The following is a 13147-nucleotide window of genomic DNA, read 5'->3' as shown; positions in this document are numbered from 1 at the left end:
CTCACACATTTCAGCCTTTATGTGATGGTCCCCTGTAGGGTTTGACCTTCATATTTCCAAATTTTTCTGAAGAGCGAGCCAATTGGGGTAGGGCACCTTACATGGTGCATCGTGCCCATAGTATGTTGAGATCTTTAGCCCACTTTCTCGTCGTCGAATTGCAGTCGCGCTCATTCTCCATCTCTTGGGCGAGGATATATTCCTGGGTGCAGTTTCTGCCATGCACTATGCAGTGTCGTTTTCTGCGCCGCCACCGACGACGACCGTAGACTTCTTTGCACCTGATATGCAACACGGTAGCCAGTCCGTTGTGGTGGGGTCGCCATGTACCCAGTTAGTTGTAGCCGCCTGACAACACAAGGATCACTCTGCTGATGCCTGTGCCATTAACTCCCCACGTATGCCAAGGAGTAGATGCCTATCTCCCTGGGGCATCGGGCTCACAGCAATGGCCATCCTGCAAGGTGACCCTTGCTGCGGCTGGGTGGCACCTGTGGGGAGGGGGCTAGGTCAGAGTGGGTGGCATCAGGGCGGATGACACACAATGAAGTGTGGCACATCTTCTCTTGCTGGTGGCCAGCTGCCAGCAGTCTCTAAGCATTCCAGGGGTCAATTTAATGCAAACACATATGACTCCAAATCGTTTCCCTCTCTGGCCACACGAAGGGAGGAATGAAAGGGAAAGAATGGCAGTGAAGCATATTTGCCCCGCTACCTAGTATGTATGGGAGCTGATGGGGAATCCTTTGTGTCCATGAACCCTCAGTTCTTTGTAAAGCATTTAGAGGACAAGTTTGGGGAGGTGGAGGGCTTGTCTAAAATGCGCTCTGGTCAGTTTTGATAAAAACAGCATCCTCTGCCCAGTGACGGGCATTACTCGCTTGTGACAAGTTGGGGGATGTTTCAGTTACCATCGTGCCCCATACGAGTTTAAATATGGTCGTGGGAATTATATTCCACAGGGACCTTTTCTTGCAGTCTCATGATGAGCTGTGTGCCAATTTAGAGTGGCGAGGTGTTTATTTCGACCGGCACGTTCATCGGGGTCCGTGGGATAATCAGGTTGCCACCGGTGCCTTCATCTTGGGCTTCGATGGTGATACATTGCCCGAGAAGATCGAGGTGATGGTCTACCGCTGTAATGTCAAGCCCTGTATCACTCCCCCGATGCAGTGCTTTAAGTGCTGGAAGTTCGGCCGTACGTCTTTCCGCTGTACTTCCGGCTTCACATGTCAAGGTTGAGGATGGCCATCAAATCCCAAAACACCATGTGCCCTGCCTCCCATCTGCATCAACTGCAGAGAGCTTCATTCAACGTGCTCGCCAGACCGCAGGATTTTACAGAAAGAGCGGAAAATCATGGAATATAAGACCCTGGACCGACTGACCTAGACTGAGGCTAAGAGGAAATATAAATGACTCCATCCCATGTGAATGACTTCCTCTTATGCCACCACTGTGACAATAGTGATAGTCCCATCAGTTCAGCGAATTCCAGTCGGCTCCCTGAGCCATAAGACTACACCTGCCCCCTTGACCGTGGGGGGTCACTACCCTCCCTGTTGTTCCTGCGCCACCTACTTCCAGAACAAACCCCCCCACCCATTGGGAACATCTGTCCCCACTTCTAAGCCGGAGAAGCATCCAACTCCTTTGGCTCCTCTCGCTCAGAAGGGGTCCCTAGGGTCCCTCCCTTCCCAGGTTGTCACCAGTGGGAAGGATGATGCCCACCAGTAGCGTAAGTGCCCACAAGCAGCTGGTCGTAGGGCTTCACGATCCTCCTCAGTCCTGGAGACTGAATCAGTGAAACCCTCCCAGCCAGTGAAACCCGAGGAGCAGTGAGAAGAGTCCAAGAAGAAGACCTCTAAGACCAAGGAACTTGCGGTGGCAACCACCCCACTGCAATCTACAAGCTCTGCATCTGAGGATGGAGTGGAGATTCTGGCGTCCACTGAGGACCTAGATCTCACTGGACACTCAGACACCACGGAAGTCGATCACACGGGTACTCAATTGGTGGCAGCAGGTGATCCAGCAGTGTAATCTGCCTCCTCGGTCTCTTCACGCCTTTTTCAGTCGCGGACAATGTCATCATCTAGTGGAATTGCAGTGGTTTTTTCCACAACCTTGCTGAGCTCCGACAACTTCTCAGCCTTCACCCTTTCTTCTGCATTGCTCTCCAGGAAACTTGGTTTCCGGCGATGTGAACCCCCGCCCTCCGAGGCTATTGGGGTTATTGTAAGGATCGAGCAGCTTATGAGAGGGTACAGACTTAACTCTTTTCAGACAACTTTAGGGGCTGTCGATGTTCAGGTGTGTACGCCTCAGGCTGTTACTGTCTGTGGTCTCTATCTTCCACCAGATGGTGATGTCCCACAGCATGTATTGGCTGCACTGACAGCCCAATTGCCGCCACCTTTTCTGTTATTGGGTGACTTTAATGCCCATAAACCTTTGTGAGGTGGATCGGTGGCAACGGGCCCAGGCACTGTCATTGAGCAAGTGTTGGCACAGCTCGACCTTTCTCTTTTAAATAATGGTGCCTCCACACATTTCAGTGTGGTGCACGGCACGTACTCAGCCGTCAACCTTTCGGTCTGCCGCCCTTGCCTTCTACTGTTTGTCACTACTTGGGCAGTAGTGACCACTTTCCGAGCTTTCTGTCACTGCCCCACCATCACTCACCTGGGCGCCATCCCAGATGGGCTTCGAATAAGGCTGGCTGGGACTCATTCGCCTCAATTGCCACTCTTGTGCCTCTTTCTCATGGCGCCATTGATGTGGTGGTTCACACGGTCACCAGTGGCATCATTTCTGCCGCGGAATCTGCAATTCCCTGTTCTTCCGGCTCCCCTCGGTGGAGGACTGTGCCTCGGTGGTCACCGGAGATAGCTGAGGTGATTAGAGATTGTTGGCGGGCCCTCCAGCATCATAAGCAGCACCCATCATGGGAACACCTCATTACCTTTAAACGGCTCCGTGCCCGAGCCCGACGCCTTATTTGTTGACGGAAGCAGGAGTGCTGGGAACGGTATGTCTCCATCACTGGCACTCGTACCTCTCCATCACAGGTTTGGTGCAAGATTAGGTGACTCTATGGGTATCAGACACCCATCAGCGTACCTGGGCTGTCCCTAAATGGAGCAGTCTGTACTGAATCAGACACAATTGCAAAACTCTTAGCAGAGCATTATGCTCAGAGTTCTGCTTCTATGAATTATCCACTGGCTTTCTGCTCCCTGAAAGAGCGGTTGGAAAGTCAGAGCCTTTCATTCCATACATGCCACCCCAAATCGTACAGTGCTCCATTCAGTGAGTGGGAATTCCAAAGTGCCCTAGCCACTTGCCCTGATATGGCTCCCGGGTTGGATCGCATCCACTATCAGATGCTCGAACACCTCTCGGTGGACTGCCAGCGATACCTTTTCGACCTTTTCAAACGTATCAGGGTTGAGGGTGAGTTCCCCTCTCAATGGCAGGAAAGCATTATCATCCCAGTTTTGAAGCCTGGCAAGAACCTCCTGGAGGTGGACACAAGCGCCCCATTAGCCTCACCAACATTAATGTGCAAGTTGCTCGAATGCACGGTGAGCCGGAGGTTGAGTTGGCTACTTGAGTCTCGGGGCTTTCTGGCTCCGTCCTGGGGTAAGTTCCTTAAGGGCCGCTCAGCCACCGATAATCTAGTCTGACTGGAGTCTGCCATCCGCAGGGCATTTGCCCGCCGTCAGCATCTGGTTGCCATCTTCTTTGACATGCAGAAGGGATACGATACGATGTGGTGACATCACATCCTCACCACGGTTCATGGGTGGGGTCTTAGGAGCCTGCTCCTGCTTTTTATTCAAAATTTTCCGTCACTTCGTTCCTTCCGTGTGCAAGTTGGTTCCTCCCATAGTTCCTCCCGAGTCCAGAAGAATGGGGTCCTCCAAGACTGTCTTGAGTGTCTGCCTCTTTTTAGTTGCTATCAATGGGCTAGCTGCAGCTGTGGGAACATCCATATCGGCTTCTTTGTATGCTGCTGACTTTTGACCGTAGTGGCATTGCAGTTGCTGAATGGCAGATACAGGGCGCTATCCGCAGGACACAGTCTTGGGCCGTCATGCACGGCTCCCAGTTCTCGACTGCCAAGACCTGCGTAATGCATTTCTGCCGGCATCGAACTGTTCACCCTTAGCCTCGGCTTTATCTTGACTGCGAACCTCTTGTCATGGTGGAGACGCATCGGTTTTTGGGCTTGCTTTTTTATGCCCAGTTGACTTGGCTCCCTCATATTTGGCAGCTTAAACAAATGTTGTGGCGCCATCTTAACACTCTTTATTGGTTGAGTCACACCAGATGGGGTGCCGATCTTCTATGACTGTATCAGGTGTTGATTCAGTCTCGTCTCGACTATGGGAGGCTGGCTTACAGTTCAGCATCGCCTTCCGCATTGCAGTTGCTTGACCCCATACTTTACTGCGGGATCCGACTACCAACTGAAGCTATCCACACAAGCCCTATAAATAGCCTACTTGTGGAGGCTGGTGTCCTTCCATTGCGGATCCGGTGCGACTACTGGCCACTTATGCTGGCCGCTTATGCTGCACATGTTTGTAGCTTGCCTGGGGATCCAAATTACCATCTCCTGTTCCCCAACTCGGTCATCCATCTTCCAGAATGGTGGCCCCAGTCAGGGCGTACGATCACGGTTTGCGTCTGGACTCTTCTCTCTGGGCCTGAGTTTTTCCCTCTCCCTCTTTTCCGGGTCCATACACGTATACCCCTGTGGTGTGTGCCCCACCAATGCCTTCGGCTGGATTTGGTACAGGGCCCGAAGGACTCAGTCCCTCCTGAGCCCTCCACCGCCACTTTCATTCCATCCTTGCCGCATTTGATGGCTCTGATGTGGTCTATACCGACGGTTCGATGGTCGCTGGTCGAGTTGGTTATGCTCTTACTCTTGGGTATTATTCTGAACAATGCTCATTGCCAGCTGGCTTCAGTGTTTTCACTGCCGAGCTGGCCTCTTGCGCCCTAGAATATATCTGCTCCTGCTCAGGTGAATCCTTCATTATCTGTAGTGACTCTCTGAGCAGTTTACAAGCTATCGACCAATGTTTTCCTCACTCTCGTCTGTTGATGGCTATCCAGGAGTCCATCCATACTCTTGCTCGTTGCGGATGCTCTGTGGTTTTTATGTGAACCCGAGGTCATGTCAGCATCCTGGGTAATGAACGTGTTGACACACTGGCCAAACAGGCTGTCGGTGCAGTGGCTTTGGAGATTGGCCTTTTGGAGTGTGATCTCCGTTCAATTATTCGGCAGAAGGTCCTTGGTACCTAGCATGATAAATGGTGCACTCCGCCTTCACCCAACAAACTTCAGAGCGTCAAGGAGGCTGACGGTGTGTGGCACTCCTCCTTGCAGGCCTTTCGCAAGGACTCTGCTGGCTGTGCATTGGCCACAGATGGATGACGCACATTTATTTATTGGACCGCAAGGACCCACCTCTCTATCGCTGTGGTTCAGCATTGACAGTGGTCCACATTTTGTTGGACTGTCCGCTTCTAACTGCGCTCAGACAGAAGTTTGCACTTTTATCACTCGATCTGAGGGTTTGTCTCTTTCTTTTGTGTTGAGACTGGCCTTTGGCCTACGGTTTCAGATTGGGCTCTTTAGTGTGTCTCTTGGTGTTTGGCTTTTCCTTTTTTTGTTTCCATGGTTGGCCAACCACTGTAATACTGTGTGTTTTTAATTCCTCTTTTCTGGTCTTTGTCTATGTCTTTCTTGTTCCGTATCATCCCTTGTCATCTCCATTGCTAGTTTTTGTTCCTTGTGCGTGTTCCACGATCGTGGAAAAAGGGACTGATAGCCTTTGTAGACTAGTCCCTTCAACCTCCACAAACCTACCAACAGTCAGGACACTGGAATTTTGAAAAAAAAAATTGTTTTTGATACGATCTAAAAATGTGTTCCTGACAGGCAGTTCCCCATAGGTACCGTATTTACTTGAATCTAAGCCACACTTTTTTTCCAGTTTTTGTAATCCAAAAAACCGCCTGCGGCTTAGAATCGAGTGCAAAGCAAGCGGAAGTTCTGAAAAATGTTGATAGGTGCCGCCACAACTAACTTCTGCCGTCAAATATATGTAGCGCTACACAGGCATCCTTTGTAGGCACAAAGATAAATACTGGCGCCAAAACCGCTGTGTCAGTAAATAAAATTAAAAAAAAAAAAATAAAAATTGGAAGACGAGCTTTTTTTCTCCGCCCGAGTTTCGAAAAAATAAAAATTGGAAGACGAGCTTTTTTTCTCCGCCCGAGTTTCGAAAAAATAAAAATTGGAAGACGAGCTTTTTTTCTCCGCCCGAGTTTCGACCACTGCTTTTTCATACATAATCCAACAAAGTAAATACAAATTCCATATTGTTCATCTTCGAATTTCAATGTACTACGAAAATCCGACTGGTAATACTGGGATTTTTGTCAATATGGCCAACTCTACGTTCTGAATGTTTTCCTACCTGTGAGAAGAGATGGTTGCTAATAGGAACCTGATGAAATGTGAATCACATGCAGTATTCTCTTCACCATAAGAATAATATGAATATAAACATTTTGCCATGTATTCTTTCGTGTTTGCTTCTATCTCATTTAAATCCTGTCTGCCAAATAAACTACGAAAGTAGAGTGAGACAACAGCAAAAGCAGAAGAATATACGTATCGTGTCATGTTTATATTCGTATTACTCTTATGCCTAATAGCGATACAGTCAGAAATGAAGCACGGCAACTGACGAGATTTTTAAATCTAAGATGACTAATTTCTGTGCAGAATTTGATGTACTAAAGAAGCAGCCGCAAAGATTTTCAAACGGAGAAAAATTTTCGCCAAACTCTTGTTCAGAACATGTTCTATCATACGCAGTCTATTATTTGGTTCTTGTTGATCATTATCAAAGAAAGCAGCAGTGTAAGTAACAACAAATAGCAGTCTCTTGCCATTGTTTCGCTAAGGAGACGATTCCTCTCTTTTTTAAATTGCAGGCGGCGGTAGCGCGCACAAAAGCAAGCCATGCCGCGAGCAGCGACAGGCCGTAAACACGAACTATCAGAATGCAACAAACTATGCATGACACAGTATAGTAATGCATTTTCAGCTTAGAGTGACTGACGTAAACACCTATAACATAGAAAACGGCACTTAACAGATCAAAGCAAAATGAGCAATCGATTCAAACCAGACGAAGCACGTGAAAAAGGAAGGGTATCCGTATAAATACGGATGGAGCGCCTGACGCATAGCAATGGCTACCTGGTAAAGCTTAACTGCTAAGCTTTCGACTCAAACCAAACTACTGTAGCTGTATCGTCATTCATTCGACCTAAATTGTGTCTCATATTACAATGGACCAACTTTGTTTCGATTTGGAGGTGCGGCCTAAAACTTTTCTCTCCCCTTGAATTTCGAGTCTCAAATTTCAGGTGCGGCTTAGATTTGGGAATTTTTTTTTTCCCCTTTATTTCGAGTCTCATTTTTCAGGTGCGGCTTAGATTCGAGTGTGGCTTAGATTCGAGTAAATACGGTAGGCCTTCTGTTTGTTCAGGGAAAAATAGTTCTGTGGCAGAACTAATTCAATAAGGTCAGGTTATTCATCACTTTTTTTAAATTCATTTTATTGAATACTGAATAAGTTCATTTTTGATAATGGATACAGTTTCAGCTATCAGGATGTTGGGGTACATATTAGTGACATCTAATGAGAAGAATCTGCCATTAGTTGATCTGATTTATTGGTTCTACTGAGTTTTTAATTGTGAACATTTTCTCAGACATATAACTGTGGTTAATGATAAGCTTCAGCTTTTTGCTTAATAAATATATTGTATTGTTGATACAATTACAACTGGTCTGACAGCGCCACGTTCTTTGTGAACCTTGGATTGGGATCACAGTTTGGGTCATTTTCTCTATTACTAAGCAGAAATCTACACATGGGTAGAGCTTTCTAAGCTCATGCTTGATATTTTTTATTGAGATCCCTATTGATATGCATAAGCCATTTGTATTGAAGAAGAGTATGGTTTTGGATATATTCCGTTTTTTGTTTTTCATAAGGACAACTATATCCTATTCATCTGCCTCGCCATAGTATTATGAGCAATTAATTTTTTGTTAATATTATGTAAACTCTGCAATAACATTTGCTTTCATTTTTTATGTATATTATTTTTGCTGTATCTGTCAATAATCTTGGCTGCTTTGCTTGTAATACTATTCTGTTCAACAATTGGAATTTTTGGGTCATCTGATGCTACTTTAATATGGCCTATCATAGATAAAATATTACAGGGTTTTGGTTCGTGAGCTGATTTATAGCTAAATACCTGACATAGTAAGCTGTGTTCTTTTGCACTCAGGTCTACACTTGATGGTTTGACAGCTCTGTCATAAAACTTTAAATTATTATTGCTATTCTTTTCTTCTAAGCATTATTGTTAAATAAGAGTGCTTGAAATTTCTTTTGGTGTCTCCTTCTGATCTCTTGCCATTATTTTTCTACAAAATTGTTGACAGCTCTTAAAATGATACTGAAATGTAGTTTAAATAATTATATGGCTGCATTTCACAAATATATATAATTATGATCTTAGAAATAACAAATGACACCTATTGTAGACTCCTTGACTTGTCAGTTCCATGTTTACTCTACATCTCAAACATTATGAAGAATAATCACGGCCTAAATTTTGACAGCAGTAATTAATGTACATTACAAACAGTGTACTATATTACGAAAAGGAAAGTCGTCACTTACCATATAGCAGAGATGCTGAGTCACAGATAGGTACAACAAAAATCAACGACACACACACACACACACACACACACACACACACACACACACACACAGAGAGAGAGAGAGAGAGAGAGAGAGAAAGAGAGACAGAGAGAGAGAGAGAGAGAGAGAGAGAGAGAGAGAGAGAGAGAGAGATATGCAAATGCAGTTAATGGCGATGTAAAAGATAGTTTTCAAAAAATTACCTATGTAGCTCTCTCTCTCACCCTGGGATCTTGAAAGCTGCTGCTACTTTCTAACCTAGCAAAACCTATTTCTTTTCTCTCCCCAAGGAAAGACCTAATAATTCCAAAACCTGTTTTTGTTGTTGTTGTTGTTGTTGTTGTGGTCTTCAGACCTGAGACTGGTGTGATGCAGCTCTCCAGGCTACTCTATCCTGTGCGAACTTCTTCATCTCCCAGTACCTACTGCAGCCTACATCCTTCTGAATCTGCTTAGTGTATTCATCTCTTGGTCTCCCTCTATGATTTTTACCCTCCACACTGCCCTGCAATACTAAGTTGGTGATCCCTTGATGCCTCAGAACATGTCCTACCAACCGATCCCTTCTTCTAGTCAAGTTGTGCCACAAACTCCTCTTCTCCCCAATTCTATTCAATACCTCCTCATTAGTTATGTGATATACCCACCTAATCTTCAGCATTCTTCTGTAGCACCACATTTCGAAAGCTTCTATTCTCTTCTTGTCCAAACTATTTATCATCCATGTTTCACTTCCATACATGGCTACACTTCATACAAATACTTTCAGAAACGACTTCCTGACATTTAAATCTACACTCAATGTTAACAAATTTTTCTTCCTCAGAAACTCTTTCCTTGCCATTGCCAGTCTACATTTTATATCCTCTCTACTTCGACCATCATCAGTTATTTTGCTCCGCAAATAACAAAACTCCTTTACTACTTTAAGTGTCTCATTTTCTAATCTAATTACCTCAGCATCACCCGACTTAATTCAACTTCATTCCACTATCCTCATTTTGCTTTTGTTGATGTTCATCTTACACCCTCCTTTCAAGACAGTGTCCATTCCATTCAACTGATCTTCCAAGTCCTTTGCTATCTCTGACAGAATTACAATGTCATCGGCGAACTTCAAAGTTTTTATTTCTTCTCCATGGACTTTAATACCTACTCCGAATTTTTCTTTTGTTTCCTTTACTGCTTGCTGAATATACAGATTAAATAACTTCGGGGACAGGCTACAACCCTGTCTCACTCCCTTCCCAACCACTGCTTCCCTTTCATGCCCATCCACTCTGCCATCTGGTTTCTGTACAAATTGTAAATAGCCTTTCGCTCCCTGTATTTTACCCCCGCCACCTTCAGAATTTGAAAGAAAGTATTCCAGTCTACATTGTCAAAAGCTTTCTCTAAGTCTGCAAATGCTAGGAACGAAGGTTTGCCTTTTCTTAATCTATCTTCTAAAATAAGTCGTAGGGTCAGTATTGCCTCACGTGTTCCCATATTTCTATGCAATCCAAACTGATCTTCCCCAAGGTCGGCTTCTACCAGTTTTTCCATTTGTCTGTAAATAATTCATGTTAGTATTTTGCAGCCGTGACTTATTAAACTGATAGTTCGGTAATTTTCACATCTGTCAACGCCTGCTATCTTTGGGATTGGAATTATTATATTCTTCTTGAAGTCTGAGGGTATTTCGCCTGTCTCATACACCTTGCTCACCAGATGGTACAGTTTTGTCGGGACTGGCTCTCCCAAGGCTGTCAGTAGTTCTAATGGAATGTTGTCTACTCCTAGGGCCTTGTTTCGACTTAGATCTTTCAGTGCTCTGTCAAACTCTTCACGCAGTATCATATCTCCCATTTCATCTTCATCTACATCCTCTTCCATTTCTGTAACATTGCCCTCAAGTACATTACCCTTGTATAGACCCTCTATATACTCCTTCCACCTTTCTGCTTTCCCTTCTCTGCTTAGAACTGGGTTTCCATCTGAGCTCTTGATATTCATACAAGTGGCTCTCTTTTCTCCAAAGGTCTCTTTAATTTTCCTGTGGGCAGTATCTATCTTACCCCTAGTGAGATAAGCCTCTACATCCTTACATTTGTCCTCTAGCCATCCCTGCTTAGCCATTTTGCACTTCCAGGTGATCTCATTTTTGAGATGTTTGTATTCCTTTTTGCCTGCTTCACTTACTGCATTTTTGTATTTTCTCCTTTCATCAATTAAATTCATTATCTCTTCTGTTACCCAAGGATTTCTACTAGTCCTCGTCTTTTTACCTACTTGACCTCTGCTGCCTTCACTATTTTATCCCTCAAACCTACCCATTCTTCTTCTTCTGTATTTCTTTCCCCCATTCCTGTCAGTGTTCCCTTATGCTCTCCCTGAAACTCTGTACAACCTCTGGTTCTTTCAGTTTATCCAGGTCCCATCTCCTTAAATTCCCACCTTTTTGCAGTTTCTTCAGTTTTAATCTACAGTTCATAACCAATAGATTGTGGTGAGAATCCACATCTGCCCCTGGTAATGTCTTACAATTTAAAACCTGGTTCCTAAATCTCTGTCTTACCATTATATAATCTATTTGATACCTTTTAGTATCTTCAGGGTTCTTCCATGTATACAACCTTCTTTCATGATTTTTGAACCAAGTGTTAGCTATGATTAAGTTATGCTCTGTGCAAAATTCTACCAGGCGGCTTCCTCTTCCATTTCTTAGCCCCAGTCCATATTCACCTAGTATGTTTCCTTCTCTCCCTTTTCCTACTATCGAATTCCAGTCACCCATGACTATTAAATTTTCATCTCCCTTCACTACCAGAATAATTTCTATTATCTTATCATACATTTCATCAATTTCTTCGTCATCTGCACAGCTAGTTGGCATATAAACTTGTGCTACTGTAGTAGGTGTGGGATTCGTGTCTATCTCGGCCACAATAATGTGTTCACTATGCTGTTTGTAGTAGCTTACCCGCACTCCTATTTTTTATTCATTATTAAACCTACTACTGCATTACCCCTATTTGATTTTGTATTTATAACTCTGTATTCACCTTTCCAAAAGTCTCGTTTCTCCTGCCAACAAACTTCACTAATTCCCACTATATCTAAATTTACCCTATCCATTTCCCTTTTTAAATTTCCTAACCTACCTGCCCGATTAAGTGATCTGACATTCCATGCTCCGATCCGTGGAACACCAGTTTTCTTTCTCCTGATAACGACGTCCTCTTGAGTAGTCCCCGCCCGGAGATCCGAATGGGGAACTATTTTACCTCCGGAATATTTTACCCAAGAGGACGCCATCATCATTTAATCATACAGTAAAGCAGCATGCCCTCGGGAAAAATTACGGTTGTAGTTTCCCCGTGCTTTTAGCCGTTCGCAGTACCAGAACAGCAAGTCCGTTTTGGTTAGTGTTAGAAGGCCAGAGCAGTCAATCATCCAGACTGTTGCCCCTGCAACTACTGAATAGGCTGCTGCCCCTCTTCAGGAACCACACTTTTGTCTGGCCTCTCAACAGATACCCCTCCATTGTGGTTGCAGCTACGGTACGGCTATCTGTATTGTTGAGGCACACAAGCCTCCCCACCAACAGCAAGGTCCGTGGTTCATGGGTGGCCCAAAACCTAGGATTAGGTGTTTCACTATGTGTGTATCAACCGAACTGGAATTTCAGCTACTGGCGGTAAGATTCAACCTTTCACTACAGAATAATAATCAAAGTAACAATAATAGTAAGCGACAGACTTGTCAATTTTTGCTTTTCTCAGCTTATTTCAAATGCTCAGAAAGAGGCTTACCCTGTTCGCTTTTCTTGCTTGCGGCCAGTGACCGATGTCCTGCTGCGAGGATTGAAGGCAGACACTTCCAGGTATGGAGAGTGTACCTGGATATTTCCACGTGGTGCATAAACTGGTCCTAATAGATCAGGTGCTCCTGTACCTAGTTCTACACTTCTGATCATGTCTGTGTAGCGTGACAAGTCTACTGACTGATGGGCCTAGTGAAAGAAAAATGCAAATCAGTAACTACCACAAGAAATGCCTAGACAAAATCATTTCATGTACTATGTATGTATTTAACAACAGACACTCCAGGTTGAAATATCAACAATACAAGGAAAAGATTGACTGCTACCACCATAAAGATGGCACATTGCGTTGCAGACAGGCGCAACGAGAAGACATAACAATCTATCTTTTCCTTATATTGATGTATGTACACACACACATAAAAACTCATAGAATCATAGGCAGCACTGAGAGCAGATTATTCGAGTTGCAATGCCATTGAGAATTTTAATAAAACTAAATGCAGAATATAATTTAACTG

The 13147-nt window shown here is 44.5% G+C and overlaps 1 protein-coding gene across 2 annotated transcripts in view; it reads right to left on the bottom strand.

The window, feature by feature from the left end:
- Positions 1-13147, bottom strand: part of LOC126161305 (uncharacterized) — an 847447-nt gene that overhangs the window by 31236 nt on the left and 803064 nt on the right. For both annotated transcript variants that reach the window (XM_049917059.1, XM_049917060.1), the window contains one exon: positions 12616-12815. In XM_049917059.1, coding sequence (XP_049773016.1) covers positions 12616-12815 — 200 coding nt within the window. The remainder of the gene's footprint in view (positions 1-12615; positions 12816-13147) is intronic.

Source organism: Schistocerca cancellata, chromosome 2 (genome assembly GCF_023864275.1).
Source record: "Schistocerca cancellata isolate TAMUIC-IGC-003103 chromosome 2, iqSchCanc2.1, whole genome shotgun sequence".
In the NCBI taxonomy this organism is placed as follows: domain Eukaryota; kingdom Metazoa; phylum Arthropoda; class Insecta; order Orthoptera; family Acrididae; genus Schistocerca; species Schistocerca cancellata.
The sequence above is the reverse complement of the archived record's forward strand: the minus strand, read 5'-3'. Positions and strand labels throughout refer to the sequence as shown.